General features: G+C 34.2%; 1 protein-coding gene across 6 annotated transcripts in view; it reads right to left on the bottom strand.

The window, feature by feature from the left end:
• The window catches only part of DIAPH3 (diaphanous related formin 3), a 485,817-nt gene that overhangs the window by 229,310 nt on the left and 233,069 nt on the right, over positions 1–23,438 (bottom strand). For all 6 annotated transcript variants that reach the window (XM_057707607.1, XM_057707608.1, XM_057707613.1 and 3 more), the window contains 3 exons: positions 21,858–21,953; positions 12,885–12,979; positions 8,615–8,716 (listed from right to left, as the gene is read on the bottom strand). In XM_057707607.1, the coding sequence (XP_057563590.1) occupies positions 8,615–8,716; positions 12,885–12,979; positions 21,858–21,953 (293 nt within the window). The remainder of the gene's footprint in view (positions 1–8,614; positions 8,717–12,884; positions 12,980–21,857; positions 21,954–23,438) is intronic.

The raw sequence follows: 23,438 nt of genomic DNA, 5'->3' as shown, positions 1-23,438 counted from the left end.
AGATATTGAAATAGTACACATGAGACAGTGGTGCAGTTACCAATATAACCTCATCCATAAAACATCTGGTAATCCAAACCCCTTTAACACCAAAAGGCTGAGGCAACACAGGACCCGAAGCCACTTCCTCAGAATCATCTAATGAGAACTCAAATCAATATTAGAAATGTTCTTAAATATACTCAATCTATCAGCAGTGAAGCCATGCTAAGTTCAACCATAAAAAAGCCTCTAATTTTCTGTGAATATCAGTATATTTGCCTAAATCGATAAATCTGTTACACATGTAAAGAAAAAAGTGTAAAAGGCCTTTTAAGAGTTTTGTTAACATGTACCTCCATTGTGTCATATGTAGGCAGAATAAAGAAGAAATCTGTGAGAGAAAAGATCTTCAGAGGAAATACTAGGATGGGCAAGACAGACATTTCTTTTAGCTGACAGCTGATGTTTAACTACTTAACCCAACAAAATTTCTATGAGTTTCCCTAAAAATTCAAATGGCATTGTGACCATTCTGACTTAGACTGCTGAAGGAGATGTAAAGCAGAAATCAGATCATAAGGAAAATGATAGAAGTATTACATGTCTGAAGAATTTTAGGCTACAGATTAATGACAACTGAAAGCAAGCTAAATTAATAAGCCCTAAACTAGGTGGAAGAAAAGCCATCTGTGCTAGTGAGCCTATATTAAATGCTGGATCCTGGTAGAAGCATGTCAAGAAGGTTGCAGAGCAAAGTGACAAGAATAACTGAACAACAGCTGAATGTTTATGATCTTAAGAGAAGCAGGCCTCTAAGATTTAAATAGCTATGGATACAGCTATAACAGTTTATTATTCTAAACAAATGTCCTCCTGGGTAGTAAAAGACCTGCAGATGAGATTGCCAAACTGCTGTCTAGAGCATCATGAAATGTGAAGGACCTGTGACAACTGGACAGGTACCAAAAAGCAGCAACTGAAGACAAATAGAACTTCATATTTTCCAGGAGGAGAGACTGGCAAGATTTATGCCACTGACAGACAAGACTGAAGATGAATTATTAAAGAGAAAAGGAAATAGTAATTACAAGAAGCCAAAATGGGTTCTTGAAGAAGAAACTGTATCATACTAATTCCATGTCTTTTGTTCAGTTTTAAAGTGATAATTCTGTGAAACATAAATGAGTTTTTATCTGGACATTTGCAAAGCACTTGAAATAATCAACACTTGAGGAATGAAAGAGAAATGGATATTTTAAATCCAGAAAAGCATATTCTATCAGGTTCCTCACCAATCTTGGTCAGTCTCTTCTGAAGCTGTTTCAGTAAGCCAAGATTCTTACACCAAATCACAATTTCCTCAACACCTTATAGAAGATGTAACCACTGAGTACCAAAAGAAGTACTGTTTAGGGTGCCTGAGTACTCACGACTTAAACACCATGGACTTCTGAGTTAAAGAAGGATCAGGAAAAAGTCCAATGTAGGTGCAGTACCAGGAGAAAAGTGCAATACTGTGACAAGTCTACAAGTTAGGTGGCAGAATCATATAGGGTGCTTATATTCTGTTTTGAAAAAAGTATGAATTCATACTTTTATGCTCAAAAATGTTGGTTACTTGGCCTACTTTTGAATTAACACATTCTTACCCAGAGAAATAATTGTCTAGAGACCCATTTCAACAAAAATTAAAATAACTATCTCAAAAGTACCTAACATTTTCATTTCCAAATGTGATTTAAAAAATTCTGTATTATACCATAATGATGGATATATGTCATTTTATAGCTGTCCAAATCCACAGAATGTACAACACCAAGAGTGAACCCTAAGGTAATCTATGGCCTTTGGGTGATTATGATGTGTCTGTGTAGGTTCATTAATTGTAATAAATGTATCACTCTGGTGAGAGATGTTGATAAAGTGGGAGGTTTGTGCATGCGGTGGAGGGTGGGGAGATATAGTCAATCTCTGTAACTTGCTCCCAATTTTTCTGTGGACCTCAAGCTGCTCTAAAAAGTAAAATCTTAAAATCAATTTTTAACTTTGTTTTTATTTTACTGTTCTTGCTATATATATTTTCCCTCCTTTCTGCTCATCTCATTTCAAGTATTCACTTAGCCAGTACAATGTGGCCACCACATACTGGAAGATGGGCCATGTGTCAGGAATATAAAGATGAGCATGGTATACTTCAGCCTGTCAAAAGCTTCCAAGCATAAATGAATACTGTGACTATATTCCAGGGTAATAAGCACCTTTTAGAGATATGCACTGGGCATTATGGTAACAAAGAGGAAGGATCCTGAATTCTGTAGGGGATAACAGAAGTTCTAGGGAAAGAATTCCAGAAGAGGGCTTCCTCAAAGCAAAAAGAAAGGGAATGCAGCCTATTGACAGGCCTGAGTGTGGTGCCTTGAGAGCACAGCAAGTTGCTGAGGAAAGAAGAAACACAGGGAGAAAGGAAGACAAGAGGTGGGAGGGGGTGGCAAGAACTGTCTCCTTAAAGACCTAATGCTGGGTGAGTGAGTGGCTAGGAAGGAGGGGATTATAGGGAAGTCTGAGGAAACACTTGGAGGTGATGAGTATGTTCATTATCTTGATTATGGTGATGGTTTCATGACTGTACTTATGTCAAAATCAATCAAATTCTACAAATTTCAAATATGTGTATTTTACTGTATGTCAATTATACCTAAATGACATTTTGTTTGTTTGTTTGTTTTTAAGGCTTTAAAGCTATTCTACAAATTTTAGACATCCATGTAAAAGTTATGGGAAGCAACTGAAGCAGCTTAGGGAGCCAGTGAGGGATGGTAAGTGGCATTTCATTCCTTGTTTTACAACTTTACGAGATGTTCCACACAATCAAAGAAAAGACAATCAACTGCTATTTATCACATTCCTATTATGTGCAAAGGACCAAGCTTGTCCCGAAATGCAGAACATAAAGTGAGTAACATGGATCTTCAATTAATTTTTATAATTAAACTTCAAAAATGCAGGGTACAGAAGACATAAATAAAAGTGGAAAGACAAGTGAGAGGCAATAAGAAAAACTGCAAATATTTACAAAGGAATAACACATAGGTTATACAAGAAGCTTCTACAAACTGTAAGGAAAAAAGATAATACAATAGGAAAATAAATATTAATAGGAAAATCCAAGAAGAAATATAAATAACCAATAAATATATAATAAACTACTTCAATCTCATTTGATAACCAGGAAGTATAAAGTAAAAAAAATCACCAAGTGAAAAAAGATATGTAATTTTAAGTATAAGTGATGGCGCGAGAAAAAGAATCCTCATGTATATTGTTCATAAAAGTATAAACTGACACACCTCCTGGAAGGGTAATTTGGCAGTAACTATAAAGATCAACTTTTCACCTACAGATTCAAATGCCAGGACTCTTTCCTAAAGAAATAATAATATTAATCACAAGAGCTAACCCTTATAGAGTTAAGGATTACAAGATGATTACACATATTCATTATACCAATTTATTTAATACTCAGAAGAATGGAGTGGCGTTAGGCACTACTACTGTCCCTGTGGTTGGCAGAATCATGATCCCCCAAATAGGGCCACATACTAAACCCCCAAACTTTTGAATATGTTAACTTACATGGCAGAAGGGACTCTGTGGATGTGATTAAATTAAGGCTCTTGAGCTGGGGAGATTATCCTAGATTAGCTAATATAAGCACAAGGTCCTTATAAGAGGGAGGGACAGGGTCAGAGAAGGAGGTGTGATGACAAAAGTGGAAGTGAGAGTGATGCTGGATCATAAGCCACGGAATGTGAGCGGCCTCTAAAAGCTGTAAAAAGCAAGCAAATAAATCCTTGCCAGAGCCTACAGAAGCAATACAGCACTAACGACCCATTTTAGACTTCTGACCTCCAGAATTATATTGACAAGATAATAATGTGTTTTGTTTCGACCTACTAAGTTTGTGGTACTTTGTTACAGCAGCAACGGGAAACTAATACAGTTTCATAAATAAGGAAATTTGAGGTACAGAAAAATGAATAAGCCCAAGATCACACAGCTAGTAAGGTTGATCTAGGATTTAAACCCAGAGTCCATGAACACAACCTCTATAATATACTTCCTTCAAACACATATACAAACTTGTATGCAGAATTATTATTATTTTTTAACCCCAGGGGAAACAAGAACTAACCATTCTTCATTAAGGGAATAGTTACAGAACAAGTCATAGTAGGGACTATGAAATACCACATAGAAACTTGAAAACATCACACCACAAACATAAAAATCTCAAAACATATTTCATGGTGAAAAGTTTCAGAACAATGTGCATATGAACATGCATACATTTGTAAATACAAAGAAATAGGATTGGAAAGCAGACAAAATGTTAAAAATGATCATTTTTATGGAATGCAGTGGGTAGCGAGATACAAGGAACTTCTACATTGTATTCAATATTTTTATACGTTATTTAAATGTTTTATAACAAGAATATTTAGGTGTATTCTAAAATGAGGCATTTTTAATGTAGGAATATTTGCATGAGCTTCCTACAACAGTTTTTGATACAGAAAAAAAAAAAAAAAAAAGGAGGTCTCTACTGCACAAAGTTTAAAAGCCCTGCCCTACAGTGACACCAAATGGTGGCAGATCAAAATACAGTACACAAACAGAACATTTGTTCAATTCAGCTTCCTATAAACGTTACAGTTCCTTTGAAGAACTGGCAGCTTAACAGAACTAAATAATGTGGAGACAAATACTCAAAAACCTAGAATTTTTAATTAAAGAAAGTCTAGTATACCAAGTTTCAAATGCAAATTTTAGGTCTCTTTCTAAGCTTCAGCTAAATCTTGTGATCCCATTGAATATTTACATATCTTATTTCTCACACAGTTCACCATGCCACTGTGAACACAGTGATTTTTCCTAATGGCTTATTGATCAAAAGATCCTTGCGAATATAAAAAATACAGCTATACAACTAAAATCAAGTTCTACTCAAAGGGAACCAAACTTTGGTACATAGGCAATATTTGGGGGAAATAAATGAGGAGGTTCTAGGGCTGAAGAGGGAAGGAAGGAATTCAAGGAGGTTAAGATTCTGAATTACCAGTAATAACAGATGAGCAACTACACCCTTAGTACCAAAAAATGTACCCAGGTCTAATACTCCTGCATTAAGACTATTTTTAAAGAAAAGAGATAATATCAGGATTAAAGAATTTTTGCTTCTAATTTAAAGGGAGAAATAAATAAAAGTGGACATGAAACTATATTACAGGAATCCTGGAGAGAATATAGACATAGCAAATGGTTTAGTGGTTGAAAGAAAGCTTCAAGGACATACAATTTAACGGATATTCACATGTTTCTGAATAGTATATTTCTGTACCATAATCCATAGGCTATAGAACCCTGGGTAGTTGTATGTAAGACATGACAAAAGTAAAACATATTTCTTACTTACATTTTATATATTCTATTTGGTCTGTAATTGACATTGGTTACTAGCATTTTGGATGTACTACTTTTGCACACTGCCTTTCTACCAAAGAGAAATAATGTAAACAAAAACCAATGTCCAGGTGAGCTGCATTTTGTTTGTTTACTGTTTTATATAATTCTTTTGTCAAATTAAAGTTGATTATGTAATGCAAACAACCTTCGTGATTTTATCCATTGTATCAAATTTGAGTATCTGTTTAACCAGAAAACATCTGACACAGATGTAGAGAACAAACATATGGACACCAAGGGGGAAAAGCGGGGGGCGGGGGGGGGGGGGAATGTTGTGTTGGGGTGGGATGAATTGGGAGATTGGGATTGCCATATGTACATTACTAGTAAGAAAATTTGTACCCTTTAAATATATGCAGTTTACAGTATGTCAGTTATACCTCAATAAAAGTTCTTAAAAAGAATAAATAAATAAATGGAATACATCTGTAATCCACATGAATCAAATTAATGAATTTACATAACTGGATGAAAGAAAAATGTAAACTGACTGGCAAGTAACATAACTGCAGGGTTTTAATGAATTTTTGTTAAAATGAAAACAATGCAAGAAATTACAATATCAGTGTAAAGAACCTGAAGATGAAACTGAGCTAACAGCAAATCTATCTATGGTGAAAACAAATAAAATGGCAAGCTTTGGCCCTATTCAGAGTGCAAAGGCCATTCCAACCCTTGACTCTTCCTTGTTTGTGACTCTGTGATGATTTTTCAGCTAGAAATGATTAGCACTTTAAATCTAGGTTTAGTCAATAAGTAAAGCTTTTTCTACAAGAGAAAAGTCTTGTAGGAATCTGTAGTTTAGCTTACCTCAAGTTAATAGCCCATCTTCAATATATACACAATTACGTTAAGCTTATTACTTTAAAAATGAAACAGTATTATGGGAATCTTTAGAAAATATACCTGGTAATTATAATCAGTTTCCTAAAACCACCAAGTTATTGTATCATTTATACAATGTTGATAAATTGAAAACACATCACTCTTTAATGAATTAGTGAATTTATTGAGCTTTTAATCCAGAAAGGAGAACAGAAAACCTAAGGCATTCCATGCTATTCGTCATTTTTTGGGTAACTTTCAAGTATTATTTTGAACTTTAGGCAAATTTCCCTGTCTTTTGGGGGATGGGTGGGAGTTTGAGTAGTGAGAGCCAGATTGGAAATCATGAAAAACTGAAATGGAAAAAAAGGTGAAGTTGAAGAACATTACTATTTATCACCCCCTCCCCCAAAAAAGAGTATATAAAAAGCTCTCATTTTTTCAACTGTCTTTCTCTTTTCTTCACCAAAACAATTATATTTTAAAATGTTAGTACAACAAAAACCAGAACTTGAAACAATATTTTTAGGAATATTCATAATCAACAGATAACAAAGCTCTGTTCAAATTTCCATAGCCCATGGTTTTCAAAAGCATCACTCTATTCTCATTATATTCCATTTGTAGTCAGCTATGATCCAGCATGGAATGTGGAGTCAAGGTCAAGTTCCATTGACATGTCCTGAAATGGAAGTGATCCATTTCTGTCTTAAAATCAGAACTATAACCTCTAGCCCTGGTATCTGGGAATATAATTGTTTTAACTTTGTGACCCCTCTGAGTACACTGCTTGTAAATCACACCTCTTTGATGTGAACTCTCATTTTTCATACGCAGGAATAACCTGGCTATTTAAATAAACCTAAAACATCTCCAAGTTTTAGTTCATTCTTCTGTGACAATCACTAGAAAGAACATGGGAATAGTATTAAATCTTTGTGATGATACGCAACACAAAAAATTACTCATTAAGTAGCCAATTTCACATAAGTTTGTATGTGTTTCAGACAATGTAGATGGGAATATTTCAAAATTATAATTTTACATGTTACAGTTTTCATTCAAGAGTCAAAAAAGATGGGCAAAAATCAAAACTCGAAGTAGTCTATGGTTAAAAATGTAAAGCAAATTCTCTCTTGTCTCATGGAAGATATTGTGTCAAATAGGGATCAAGAGAAAGAGTGATCAGGTGATAGAAAATAAATAAGGAAATTAAAAAAAAGATAACAGGAGAAAAGAGTACCCTAGAGAATTGGAGAATTATAAGGCTGTGAACAGCGAAAAGGCCCTTTTTTTATTTCTGAGTTCTATTCTGAGTTTATGAACTGCGGGGGCAGGGCGGGGGTGAGGGGAGTGGAGGTGCTGTAGGGAGGGCTGAATAGAATGGGTTCATGAAGAGACCGGAAGGAGTTTAAGAGCAAATGTTGACAACATGCCAAATAGAGTATGCAGACATAGTCTTTTAGTTATCCAACCCAAATTTTCAAAATTATATGAAATACAATTCCACCATGTCCCTGGAGGTTGGTAATAATATAGCTGAAAACTGCAGGAAAAAAAAATCTTACATATTAAAAAAAAATGAAATACTACTTTAAAATATCATTATGATGGCTGAGTGTAACCAACCTCAAAATTATAATTTAATGGTAGAAGGAAAGAGCAGGAGAAAAGAAAGCTTGATAAAAATCTTAAATTTAAGTTGCAATACAGCTAATATATAACACTGGGAAGTCTTTTTTCACCTCTTTAGACACCAACTTCTATAAAATAGAAGACTGGAACAAGATGATTATCAAGGTGTCACGAAGACTTTCTAAAATGTATTCATTTTTCACCCTCATTGCCAAGAAAGACTATATTTCTAATTTCAGAGTCTAAAATATGAGATGAACTGAAGTGAATGATTAGAACAAGAAACTGAAGCTACTCTTGCAATATGTTGGAATACACAGCTCTAGAATAAATCACAAATATACTCTCTAGTCTTAGGAGTGCAAGTTTCATTTTACATTTTGACATTAAATAGAGAACGTAAAAAAATCATGTTTATGCTTTTGAACAAAATCCTTGGACTTCATTTATGGCTAGAGTTTCAATATATATTTTAAAATCAAGATAATTTCACATAAATATCCTCATGTTTAAAAAAAAAAAAGGCAAGATGGACATTAAATATTTGTGAGCAATAATGATGTGAGAAGCCTTACATTTTCTTTTCTCTGTTTTTGCGTAGTATAACAATCCCCTCCAAAGAGAGCTGACACTGAAAGACAGTACTCACCACAACCGCAAACTGCTCAGGTTCACATAAGTTGTTATAGTCACTCTTGAACTGAGATAGTGAATTTAACTGTTCTTGATCAGGAAGATGCTTTATTAAGTTCTAAAAATTAAAACCAAAAGAAAATATCTCACTAAGTGTGCTTCTTAAATTCTAGGAAAATTTTTAATAAACTATGGGAAGGAAATCATTGAAGAAGTCAATCTTTAGTTTTATTTTTTGGTAACCTCCCTAATACTAAGCCTTAAAGCTACATTCTCTGTATCTTGAAAGCAACCAATTTTCCTCTTCTCCATCCAGGGTTATTATATATTCAAATCAAGCACTACTGAATGTTTATTTGATTAGCTATATAATTGAGAAAGAAGAATTCAACCTATACCAAAGGAACAGCTTTCTCACCTGGATAAATGTGATCAATTACATTTCAGCTGAGGGGAATTAAATGTCAGAAATTTCAGGCAAAGCCAAACATATTTTAGCACTTCACTCAGGGGGATAAAAGAAATCATCATATTGCTACTAATAGGCAAGGGAAAGAATAGAAAAGAAATCAAGGGAATTTTAATGACAGCACTTGCAAGATTTAACCAATATGATTACAGTTTTAATAATAAAAATGAAGACATCTCTAAAACAAAGACAAAGTAACTTTTCTGATGTGAAAGAAAATTTGAAAAGGCACTGAAGACACAGGATGATAATACCTTGCAGATAAAAGCATATAGAGAGAACTTAAGTGCCATGGCTGTAACGGCCCTACACCTACATCATCTGCAGCCCAGAAACCACAGGTTCATTTAGTTGTTCTGGCTCCTTTGTCCATGCACAGCCTTTCCCAAGCCACACACTTAGACAAGAGAAACACTTCCAATGGAGAAAGACCAAGGGAATATATATAATTATGCTTCCCTGTTAGAACTTAAATGATTAAACCATCCCTTAGACAAAGTCTATACAGATCCTCTGTATCAAAATATAATCAACTACAATAGTGTTATAGCAAGTTAGTGTACTTATATTAAAATTAAGAAAGAAAGAGTGGTTGGTGCTCACAATTCCAAATTACAGCATCAGTAAACTCTGTACAAGTCCAAAGCCAAGTACAAATTATAATTAAGCCTACATCATGTTAAATATATTCAAGGAGAACAAAAAAAAATCCCCAAAGGTGTTATTAGTTAAAAAAAATGTTAGAGAATGTTATATATCAAAGAGTTAGATCAAAGAACACATTTTTGACTCACTGTGTACCTTTGGACAAAAACTTGATTGACTGGCCAAAAACAAATAAAAAAGTGGCAATTTAAGATCATCCCTAAAAAAAGTATTCATGATTAATACTATCAAACTGAATAAAAACAATAAAGGTATATGATTTTCCCATATACGCATAAGTTTCTCTTAGTAGAATTGCCTGAGACCAAAAGACCTGGTTATTAATATTTTCTTTTAATCATTCTAGTTGACAGCTTATCTGTTTATTACATTGGGCTTCTGAATTTCTTCAGCATCCTTTTAGATAACCATCAAATCCCCTTGAATATTTTTAGTTAATATATACTTAAATTTTAATCTTTCTTCACAAATTCATTAATTTTTCACTTCATTTTTGCTTTCTAAAGTAGTAAAACTACTCTGATTTGTAAGAGTACAGGCCCAGCCTTCCTTTGTCTCTCTATCATATTTCCCATCCTAAGTTCCTATCAAATTAAATTCTTCATTAGCTCCCATACACCCAGCTTTCCCCTCACACGATCCCTCTTGCCCTTTTCTCCATACATGCCATATTCAACCTTTAAGGACCCTTACACACACATACACACACCTAGCAACAACCTCAATACAGCCATGTTTATCTTGTATTATAATTATATATAAATGCCATCTCCCTTGCCACACTATAAACTCCAGAAAGGTAAAGTCTATGTCCAACTGAGCCTAAGAGCATGCCCTGCACATGGTGGGTACTATAAATACGTGCTAAATAAATTAATTAATTAATAAAAGACTGATGGGACAAAGGTAAATGGGTGAAGAATGAGGTGGAAAAATAACATGCAAAGATGACATGAAATACTGCCATAATTGTTATATATGAATAAATAACTAAATATGCCATAATAAGATCATGAAAGTGAACAAAGCCTACCAAAATAATGATTATTACAAGGTAATGCTTTTTCCATGCCCTGTTCAAAACAGGCAAGTTCTTCACTTTACAATTAGAAAGGATTTTTAAAATTAAAAACAGGAACTTCAAATAGCATGAAATTCTTATTCTTAGTGAATATACGAAGACTTTGTACATGTCTAAACTAAATTTTTAGATTTTAAATTCATAAGATTGGTTTTATATTTAGCAAGTATGGTAACCAGAAAAATGTCCCAATTCCACTAAGAGGTCTATATCTAATCCCCAGAACCTGCGCAATATTAGGTTACATGGCAAAAAGAGAGCTGCAACCTTGCCTGGCTTAGAAAATAAAGGGAGATGTCCACCAGCCAAGGTATGCAGGCAGCCATGAGGAGCTGGAAAAGACAAAATAACGAACTCTTCTCTGAAGCCTATGGAAAGGAATGCAAGTCTGCTAACACCTGGACTGTGGCACAGTAAGGCCCACACTAGACTTCTGTTCTACAAAAATGTAACACATTTGTTTTATAGTAAGCCACTAAATTTGTGGCAAATTGTTAAAGCAATAATAGAAAACTAATATATTAATAAATTATATGGAACTGAATGTTCTTAGGACATGAACTTTAAAATGCAAACTTTTTCCATCTCAAACAACAAAAGCCACATGATCATCCAAAATATTCATATAATCAAGTTAAAAGCTACTCTGTAAATATTTAACAAGTGCATTATAAAAATACATATGCAGGACTTCCTAGGTGGCACAGTGGTAAAGAATCCGCCTGCCAGTGCAGGGGACGCGGGTTCGAGCCCTGCCCTGGGATGATTCCACATGCCCCAGAGCAACTAAGCCCGTGCGCCACAGCTGTTGAGCCTGGGCTCTAAAGCCCGTGAGCCCAACTACTGAGTCCATGTGCCGCAACTATTGAAGCCCACGTGCCTAGGGCCCATGCTCCACAACAAGAGAAGCCACTACAATGAGGAGCCTGTGCACTACAATGAAGAGTAGCCCCCGCTCGCAGCAACTAGAGAAAGCCCGTGTGCAGCAACGAAGACCTCAACGCAGCCAATAAATAAAAAAATAAAAAAATAAAAAAAAGAAATACGTATGCATTAAGTAGAAATATTTTATTGAAGGAACTTGGAAATCTACTGCCAAGAACAAAGCACATTCACAATCAACAGGAATAAAGACAAAATGTAGTAAAGAGAAATTGCTAGAGAAAAAAAAAAAGCTTGAAGAAGGGTTGTTGAACTAGGTAGCTTATGTGTCTGAGACTCAGCACAACTCACCGATGGGATTATATATTACCACCACACTTACAAGAGAGGACAGACAAAACCAAGAACTTCCAAGGATACCACTTACTGATGGATTAAAACATCTAGAATATTTTAATCAGTTGTTAACATTAACAAATAAGAATAAAAGACAGCAAACTGAAGATATTACTCTCTCACTGTATAATTTGTCGTTTGCTTCTCCAACTTTAAATTCTGTCAAGACATGCATTACTGGTACCTTATGTATGGAATTCAGCAAGTAATTCTGGTACCGTACTAGCATTCATTAAATAATCCTGTGAGTAAAAACTATTTTAAAAATCTTCCCGCCTTCTGAATGATTCAGAATACTATGTAAACAATTTCTAGTATTCATGGGAACACAAATGACTCAAGTAAGGGTTGTTAATAAAGGTTAACTCTATATAAAGAGAAAACTCCCTTGATCTTCTATACCAAACAACAATACAAGTTTATAAGACATATAAGCCCAAGAAAAACATTCTACAAGGATTATACAAATAAATTTAAATTAGCATATTACTAGTCTTAACTGTAACAAAAACATAAACATACATGTAAAAGTAAACAATTTGCTTTTCAGAAACAGTCATTTGAAATAAATGAAATGTAATCATTTGATAGCATTATATTTAGTTTGCAGTTAAGAAAAGATGCAGAGCTTTATCTGCTGGCAATGCAGAAGTTATGCTCAAACTAATTATGCAGCAATGATTTTCCAGTTGAATGATTTAGTTTAAGAATTTTGCTTCACTTACAGATTTCTATTTAATGAGAAGCCTGCAATGAAATATTGGAATTTAAGCTCTCTGCCTGTTTGTTTACCTGAATCATAGACTCTGCCAACTGTGTTTCATCCACTTCCAAAATCATCATTTTGATTTCCTCATATGGCACCCGAAAAGAGCTCAGGAAGATTGCTAAGGGGAGGAAAAAAATGTTCATAATGAAGAGGGGAAGAAAAGAATCTAAGATGAAGTTCTATACATAAAATCAAAAATAATTCATAAAATGAGAGATTTTAATTATTTAATATATTTACAGCGAGGGAAACTTTCATTAGCACATTTTATACTCCTCTCCAGTTTTAGAACTACTGTTTAAACAACAGTCCTATATTATTATGCTGCTTCTGGGGTTGATTTTTAATGCTTATGAATGGTGCCAATTTTGATGGGATTTTAAAAAACTGAAATATGTTTAGTACACTACAGAGATATCACACTGTAATGAAAAGGACCATAAAACCCCAATATGTACATGTATTATATATCTAGGCATGTGTGTTATTAGCCTGAATAATAACTTCTAGCTTTACTAAATAGTTCAGGAAAAAATATTTCTTTAAGAAAACTGCTAAGCAGTGCATTAACACTTTCCCAACTTATAATAGTACTTCACTGTTCAGAAATACTGGAGACAGTATACCAGAGAAATACCTTTTGTGTGTAACTAAAGCTTAAGTATGCAATATTAGAACACAAATTTCAAAGGAAAACTGCCCAAATGGACTAGATGGGATAATATGTTATCACTGAAAATTCCAACATTATTTACAATTTTTATACTTCATGCATCTAATGTTAAAACACAATAATCTCAAAAGTTACTGAAGTATATGAAAATATTTTCACAGCATTAGATTTAATGCCTTTACTGTTTCCCCCCTTATTTTACTAGTATTATTGTTTCTTCTCTCCAGTGACAGATGTCACTTCTTGAATACACTCAGACCTTGCTACACTACCCACTACTCTGTTACATACCAAACTTATACCATTTTATTTGTAGGTATTTTCATATAAAAACACTATTTTTCATAAGATTGAGAAAACATGATCTCTTCTTTCTTGGAGTAAGGCTGTATTCCTGAGGATACCATAGATCAACCACAGACGAACAACAAGGGCACCATCTGTGTTCCTGTCATCAGCTTCACTCACACATTTTGAGCTCAAATGGTCATAAATGTGGGTTAACTGCTAGAAATCATAAATGCGTATAATCCTCAATATCCCAAGAACAAGACGGAACAAAGGAGCTAAATGATATTGTAAAAGATAAAGATTAGTGGGATTATAAAAAGATAACCCCAGAATAGACACTAGAAAACACAAAAATATAACTATATGATCTCAAAGAGATAATCAATGAATAATTGATAGAATAAAATCTAAATCTGTACATCATATATAAAACAAGTTGCCTATGATTGTAGGCTTAAATGTAAATATTAACAAATAGGAATACTAAAAGAAATTTAACATGGCAAAGTAGCTCATTTATGGTTAGAGAAGAACTTCTTAAAGTAAAAAATTAGTGAAAAACATATGAAAAGATTGATATCTGACAAAACAAAAGGAAAATACTAATGTCAAAACACTTAAAACAATTAAAAAGCAAGGAAATATGGGAGATGAACCTGTCTCAAAATTCAGTGGCTTTCCCTTACTTCATTTAGAATACGAGGTCCAAACAGGAAAATGAGAAAAATGTATGAAAACTCAAAGAAATAAGAAAAAAATGACAAAAAATAATATGTAATGTGTTAAACATCAGAAGTAAGCAAATTGAGAAGGTAATTTAAGATGTTATCTGGATTGCAAACTAAAAGGTGAGAAAGATTAATCAGAATCCTTAAAATTCCCTTCGAGAAATAATAAATTCTATTCAAGAAACCTAACTATGGACACAATAACAAAATATAGAAAAGGCTATAATGTTAAATAGAAAGATTAAAAGGAAAGAATTACACCAAGGCATAATATAGTAATTGAGAGAGAAAGAAATTATAGTTTTATATTTCAGGGAGGAGCCCGGCAAAGTGGACAGAGAACCTTGAAATATTTTTAAAAAGTTATTTTTTATCTTAATCTTAAATCCATTTCTGAGCTGTCCTGAAAGTAAAGAAAATAGAAATCCTGGAGAAAATGAAATAATTACTTAAAGAAATGAAAGAAAAGTTTGAAAAACAGGACAGGAAAGAAAACAACATTATTAAAAAGAAACAAAAATTTGAGGGAGAAAAAAACTTTAAAAATAAAAATTTTAGCTACTGAAATGGAACACTCATATGGATTAGATATCAGATAAAGAGAAAATTGGTGACAACAAAGAGATGGAAAAATACTAGGTTAAGAGACATAGAAGATGAGTAAGGACACCTCAAAAAAGTCTTCTTGGAGTTCCAAAAGGAACACACGCGCGCGCACGCGCACACACACACACACCAGGGAAGAAGCATATTTAAAGAGAAAATGTCATTTTCCAGAATTTTAAAGAAAGACAAATCATCAGAAAAAGAAGGCTCAACAAGTCCTAAACATAATAATGTTTTCTTTAAAGCTATATTAGCTTCTTTTTTTTTTTTTAAGAACTTTTATTAAGATACAGTTAACATACAATAAACTGCATATATTTAGAGCATACGATTTGGTATCCCAGTCTCCCAATTCATTCACCCCCAACCCTACCTGCTTTCCCCACTTGGTGTCCATATGTTTGTTCTCTACACCTGTGTCGCTATTTCCACCTTGCAAACCAGTTGATTTGTACCATTTTTCTATAGTCCGCATATATGTGTTAATATATGGTATTTGTTTTTCTCTTTCTGACTCACTTCATTGTGTATGACAGTCTCCAAGTCCATCCATGTCTCTAGAAATGTCCCAGTTTCCTTGCTTTTTACAGCTGAGTAATATTCCACTGTATATATGTACCACATCTTTTTTATCCATTCATCTGTTGATGGGCATTTAGGTTGCTTCCATGTCCTGGCTATTGTAAAGAGTGCTGCAATGAACACTGGAGTGCATGTGTCGTTCTGAATTATGGTGTTCTCTGGGTATATGCCCAGCAGTGGGATTGCTGGGTCATATGGTAACTCTATTTTTAGTCTTGCAAGGAACCTCCATACTGTTCTCCATAGTGGCTGTATCAATTTACATTCCCACCAACAGTGCAAGAGCATTCCCTTTTCTCCACACCCTCTACAGCATTTACTGTTTGTAGATTTTCTGATGATGCCCATTCTAACCAGTGTGAGGTGATACCTCGTTGTCATTTTGATTTGCATTTCTCTAATAATTAGTGATGTTCAGTAGCTTTTCACGTACCTCTTGGCCATCCGTATGTCTTCTTTGGAGAAATGCCTATTTAGGTCTTCTGCCCATTTTTTGATTGGGTTGCTTGCTTTTTTGATAATGAGCTGGATAAACTGTTTATATATTTTGGAGATTAGTCCTTTGTCTGTTGATTCGTTTGCAAATATTTTTTCCCATTCTGAGGGTTGTCTTTTCGTCTTGCTTATACTTTCCTTTGCTGTGCAGAAGCTTTGAAGTTTCATTAGGTCCCACTTATTTATTTTTGTTTTTATTTCCATTACTCGAGGGGGTGGATCAAAAAAGATCTTGCTGTTATTTATATCAAAGAGTGTTCTTCCTATGTTTTCCTCTAGCAGTTTTACAGTGTCTGGCCTTACATTTAGGTTTTTAATCCATTTGGAGTTTATTTTTGTGTATGGTGTTAGGGAGTGTTCTAATCTCATTCTTTTACATGTAGTTGTCCAGTTTTCCCAGCACCACTTATTGAAGAGGGTGCCTTTTCTCCATTGTATATCCTTGGCTCCTTTGTCAAAGATTAGTTGACCACAGTTTATCTCTGGGCTTTCTCTTCTGTTCCATTGATCTATATGTCTGTTTTTGTGCCAGTACCATACTGTCTTGATCACTGTAGCCTTGTAGTATAGCCTGAAGTCAGAAAGCCTGATTCCACCAACTCCGTCTTTCCTTCTCAAGATAGCTTTGGCTATTCGGGGTCTTTTGCGTTTCCATACAAATCATAAAATTTCTTGTTCTAGTTCTGTGAAAAATGCCATTGGTAATTTGATGGGGATTGCACTGAATATGTAAATTGCTTTGGGTAGCATAGTCATTTTCACAATGTTGATTCTTCCAATGCAAGAACATAGTATGTCCCTCCATCTGTTTGTATCGTCTTTGATTTCTTTCATTAGTGTCTTATAGTTTTCTGAGTACAGGTCTTGTACCTCCTTGATGAGGTTTATTCCTAGGTATTTTATTCTTTTGGTTGCAATGGTGAATGGGATTGTTTCCTTAATTTCTCTTTCTGATCTTTCATTGTTAGTGTATAGAAATGCAACAGATTTCTGTGTGTTAATTTTGTATCCTGCAACTTTACCAAATTCATTGATTAGCTCGAGTAGTTTTCTGGTGGCATCTTTAGGATTTTCTATGTATAATATCGTGTCATCTGTGAACAGTGACAGTTTTACTTCTTCTTTTCCAATTTGGATTGCTTTTATTTCTTTACATTAGCTTTTCTTCACATTAGCTTCTTGTAAAACACCGAGCATGGGGGCGGTTGTAGGCTGGGAATGCTCAAGCTTTGACAATGGAAGAGAAAATTGGTACAAATGCCGACCAGGTATATACTGAGAGTAGAGGTCGCCAAACTTTTTCTGTAAATACCCACACGGTAAATATTTTAGTTTTGTGAGCTACACAGTCTGTCACAACTACTCAACTCTGCTACTGAAGCCCCAAAGGAGCCATAGACAGACAATATGTAAAAGAAAGCCCTGGCTAAGTTCCAATAACACCTGTTTAAAAAAACAGCAATGGATGACATTTAGCCTGAAAACCATTGTATGCCACACCCTTAATATCACCAAAAATGGGAAGCAACCCAAGTTCCAAACAATGGTTGAATGAATAAAGTATAATATTCAAAGAATGTTATATATACTAAACTGCAATGAAAATGAATATCCTATAATGAGATGCATTAACATGGTATGATTTTATACATGTAATATTCAGTATTAGTCAAAACCATCAACTTATTGTTTAGGAACTGTATGTGACTGGTAAAACTATACAGAAAAGGGACTACTTAACCCAAGATTCAGGATAAGGATAGTTCTCACAGGAATGGGGATAAGATTAGAGAGGGTCACTTAAGTATTGGTAATTAGTGTTTCTCTAGGTATTATTGTTCGATTTATATATCATGCATTTTATATATTCTCTCATATGTGTAATATGTCATAACAATATATTTAAAACAAAGTTAAATGAATACTATGAATGCCTCTGAGGGAAAAAGGTGACATACTGTGTGGTAAAGGATTAAGTTTACTCAAGTGAGGGCTGGCTCCTATGAGGTACCCTGTAAGCCCTTGGAATGTCCTGCATAAGAGTGTCTTTGTTTACTGGGGGCACTGGGCCACACTAGACTTTCTGCTCTAACACAGTGATTCATGGTGGGGGCTCGGGTCACACAGTATTAGCTTGAACTGTGGAGGAGATGGACACTAAGGTCAATCATATGAGGGTTCAGCCATAACAAAGACCCAGTAAAAATTCTGAATACCAAGGCTTGGGTGAGCATCTCTGTTGGCAATAATCTGTGAGAACTGCCACACATCGTTGCTGGGAGAAGATAGTAGTGTCCGTGGCTCCACTAGGAAAGTACAACTGCAAACTTCATGCTTCCCCCACATGCCTCTTCCTCTGCTGGTTTTAGTCTGTACCATTTTGCTGTAATAAACTATAACCATGAGTAAAAGAGCTTTCAGTCAATTCTGTGAGTCCTAACAAATTATCAAATTTAAGAGTGGGCTCAGAGACCCCCAAACTTGCAACTGGTGTCAGAAGTGAAGGTAGTCTTGAGGACTCCCTAACTTTGCAAATAAAACTATATGATCTCACTTACACAATTATGTAATTATATAAAAATAAATAACATAACATGTATAATTAATAACACATGTTTAAAATACAATAATATACAAAAGAAAAAATAAAATGTGAATAGAAAAATCTACTTTGCAGATAGACATAACTTATTCTTTAACTTTCTTCTATATTTGTTATTCATCCACTACTTTCAGCTATTATTCCATAACTAAAATAACATGTATATTAAACATATATATTTATAAAGATTGAACTATGGGTTTTTTAATAGTTTATGAATAAGCTTTTGGGAAAACGTTTGCTATAACTAAGGGCAAATAAATTACAGAAGAGTTGAAAATGGCCTAATGCATAACACACAAATCAGAAGACAAGCATAGACCTTTAAAAAAACTTCTTTTAAGTTATTGAGAATAATATGAGATACTGATTTAAAGCTTCCAAAAGAGCCACTAAACTGAATCTTTGTACTAACATGCACTTTCTCCTTCACAATGTGATGATATTGATCCCAGTGGGAAGCTCTGAGTGCAGTGAAGGATTGTAAAGTGTGAAGATTTGGGACTAGTCACACATGTTTTCTGCAAGGGAACTTAAAATTATTTAAACTTTTACATTAGATCCTAGGTTCCAGGGTTCCTCCTTTCATAGCTCCACTTCAAAAAAACCTGGGAAAGCATATGAACCTTGTAAAACTCCCAAGTCATCTCTTGATCCTAGAATGGCTAAGAATTCTATCTTTTATGCTGAGCTCAGAGTCTGCCAAAACCTTTACAAACTCAAAATATAGGGAACCTAATCCACCTTTAAATAAATAGGTAAATAAGTCTGTGAATTTTAGATCCTTTTCTCAAAACCCTGTGGAATATTTCAGTTAAGAGAAATCTAAGAGAAAGTATCTTAGATTTCTAAGTGATATGACAGAGTCTTATCACCATCACAAGACTCTTCTCAGAATTCATTATCTCAGAAGACTCTGAACTTCATAGACAACCAGCTGTGAGTTAGACTGTAATCACAGTAAAGATTACAGGCTGCTAAAGCTTCTTAAAGCTTAAATCACAACACTTGCTACAACCAGAGAGGGTAAGAATAATCCGAGATGGATTACATCACAATATGATGACCTAAGTATGAATTCTGACCTTTTCATCTTATAATTTAAAACGCGTATAACAATTAAATGAATGGATACATATCCCCTAGCTACAGCAACCCAGACAAACAGCATCCTTCTTTATGATAATATAATTTTGTTACCTCTAAATAGGAATAAATATACCCTATACTTATTGGCCATTTTCAAAATCAGCAATCTTTTTCAAGTCACTGAACTGGTACACCCACCAGATACCCTGCTTACAGTGTCAACACTACTACCTACATGGTGAGGATGTAGTATAGGTTAAAGAATCAAATACAGAACTAGCACATCAACTATTACAATTAAACTTGAAATCCTATTTAGTACATGTGCGTAATATATAAATAGAACCCTATTCAACAAGTCAAGGATTCAATTTTGAGATGGCTATTTAGGCTATTTATCACGGCTAACCCAACCTAAAAAGAATTTTATTCAAAATGATATTTTTTTAGGACCCTAACAAGACAATTTGTAATGCAGGTCATAAACATTTTCAAGATAAAAATTATCTTTCAAATCACAGAGTACAGAACTTTTTGACATTATCTAATTTACTAATGCTTTTAACAGAGACAATGTTCTTTTAAGAGGGAAATTCCCTGAAATATCTGTATCACATAAGAAACCCCCAAATTTCATTGGTCTAACCTTTCTCGCGAAAAATATTTCCAATTCAGACTACATGTTCATCAGACACCAGGAAGACAGACTCTCTTACTGACCATCCTCATATCAGGACAATGAACACTACCCTGGGTGCGGGGCAGAGAGCACTGGAGCTGCTCCCATCAGCAATTAATGTTTCCACACAAAAACTACCTCATCCCCACTGATATATTCACTGGCCCAAGCAAGTCACATGGCACCACCTAACTTGAAAAGGGCAGGTATGTACAATCAGCTTGTGCCCAGAAACAGAAAACGGTATATTGGCCAATAGCACTAATGTCTGCACACTACCCATGGGGATGTTTTTGGGCTTACACTGCAGAAAAAAGATGGTATGGCCCTGTGCCGTAGTGAGCAGGAAAGGAAGACGGTTCCAAAGCTTCCCCAAAAGGAATGTCAACTCTGCCTTCTCTGTACACTGCTCTAACTTAACTCCCCCTTTAATCAATAGCGTGGATCTTTATCCTCTCACCAAGAATTGTTTTGTCCCAATACTTGCGAAAAGCTCACTTGAGGCATGTAACAATTGAAAGCCATGTAAACTCTTCATGCCTTTAGACTCTCCACATTTTATCCCTCTCATAGCATCAGAAAGTAATATGTCCAGAGCATGTTATCTCTGTTCCAAAAAGAACTATCTTTGATGCATTTAAGATGCAGTTAGAAATGAGTCAGAAGCAAAACTATTTGCCCTCTTCCCCCATAATGATTCAGTCAGGAAGACAACTCAATACTAAGTATTTAGCTCCTGCAATCGTAATTAAATCTAAAATATTCCCAGTCAGCACTTTTGAGGAGAGACTTTGAACTGCTCAGATGGGATAACAGATTCATTTTAATCATCATCCTTACTCCCAGTAACATTCCAGCCCCCTCTGTGTGTGATCAAGTATCACGGCTAACAGAGATTCAGAGGTATAGAAGAAATAATTCACTACCAATTTTCTTCAAACTATGACGTCATCACCTAAACTCAATTGTTTACTGTTATACTTAAAAGAAAGACTTTAAAGGGTAGGTCGGTCTCTTTTCAGCTACAGGAAATAGATTTTCATTCTAAATCTCTTTCTTAGTTTTATCTTCTAATGTGCATTAATCTTTTGAAGAATTTAATTCATAATTTACCTAAAGGAAAGGAAAATGATCTTTGAATTTATTATAAATGATAATAATAAAATTAACATAAACTTAAATAATTTAAAGGAACCAGTGTGTTCAGCGGTGTGTTTTGCTAATTTAATTGTATTGAAATCCGATACTTACAAAGGTTCTGGGCAATTTTAGAATCTAAAAATTTAAGCTCTTTAATTCTTTTCTTAATAGCTTTCTTCTCTTCAAAATCTTCCTCTTCTCTTCTCTCTGTAAAACCAAGGACAGATCCATATTAAGGGCGGTAGGCACTCACTCAACTGCCAAAAGACAGGACATGAAAGTCATAAAAGAATCTAAAAAAAGATACAAATCATTTAAATCAATTATAAAAATAATAATATAATAGATATCCCAAGACCTAAACTACTTCTGATAGGGACTGGCAGCTCTTTCCCTAGATAAACTACTAAGAGTAAATATTTAAAGCTCTAAACAGGAAAAACAAAAACAAAACTGATGTGCACTATAGAAACCAATGCCATCAGGTGAAGAATAAACACAGTTAGCTCATTTGAACAGTGTACAGTACACAATTATAAAAATAAATGTATTATACTTAGGATAGGTTAAGGAGTTAGCTCTAAGAGTGCTAAACAAAGACAAAACACCCAGCTATTTTATGTTTGATTTACCTTGTTCATTTAAAAAGACAGCTCATATAAAACTGGAAGAGTAGAATGTTTACAATTTGTTTTCCAAATCTTTGAAAAATATTCAAATTTGGATACTCAGCCTACTTTATCTGAGCTTTTAAAAATCAGCAAATGCATTTAACCTCTTTCCTTGCTAAAAAATAAGAATAAATACATCATGCTAAACAACAATATATGAACTGTAGTTACAGCACAGTCCACGACAGTCAAGGTTAACAGCTGTAACCAATAAAGTGATCCTGTCATCTTTCCTCTCCTTTGCATACACTGACAGCATTTCTGATGAAAGTCAGTCATCTTCACAAAATTAGGATCTTGATAACAAAGAACAATGGAGCGAATGTTTACTTAGATATGCACAAACAAATCACTAATGTTGAGGAAGAATAACTTCAAAGGCGATCTTCATATATGATAGCATATTATAATTAAATTCTTCGCATATCAGAAAAGCATTATAATTACATGTTTGGGTACATAGTGTGAAAGGGATCAAATTTTATATTTTTCAAAATATTTATTAACTAATTATCTCTATCATTTGATGAATAATCAACCATCTTTCTCATTTAGATTACACTGATTTTACACTACACTTTTATTCTATATTTGTTTTCCTGGACTTCTCATTCTGCTCCATTGTTCCATGTACTACTCTTGCGCTATTATCATTCTGTCTTAAGCATTGTAGGATTTATGATGTATCTTACTATACAATTGGCTGTTCAAAGTATTTTTCTTCCTTTTCTAAACTTTCCTCACTGATGTCATTTATTTTTCAACATGAACCTTAGAGTAATTCCAAAGTTCCAAAAATAAAATCCATTTGAATTACAAGGAATTTATAAACAGATTCAGGGAAATTTGATATGTTGACAATTTCTAAACTTCCTAATCATGAACATGACATGTGTCTATAATTTTTCAACTTAGCACTCTGCATAGGCATCTGGTACATTTACTGTTAGTGTTCGGTGTCCTAAGTATGTCTATCACATTCTTAGGTTTCTGGAAGTATTGGTTAACTCTACTTTTCTCC

The sequence above is a fragment of the Hippopotamus amphibius genome, chromosome 14 (assembly GCF_030028045.1).
Source record: "Hippopotamus amphibius kiboko isolate mHipAmp2 chromosome 14, mHipAmp2.hap2, whole genome shotgun sequence".
In the NCBI taxonomy this organism is placed as follows: Eukaryota; Metazoa; Chordata; class Mammalia; order Artiodactyla; family Hippopotamidae; genus Hippopotamus; species Hippopotamus amphibius.
Note: the sequence above shows the minus strand (reverse complement) of the source record. Positions and strands in the feature narration are given on the sequence as shown.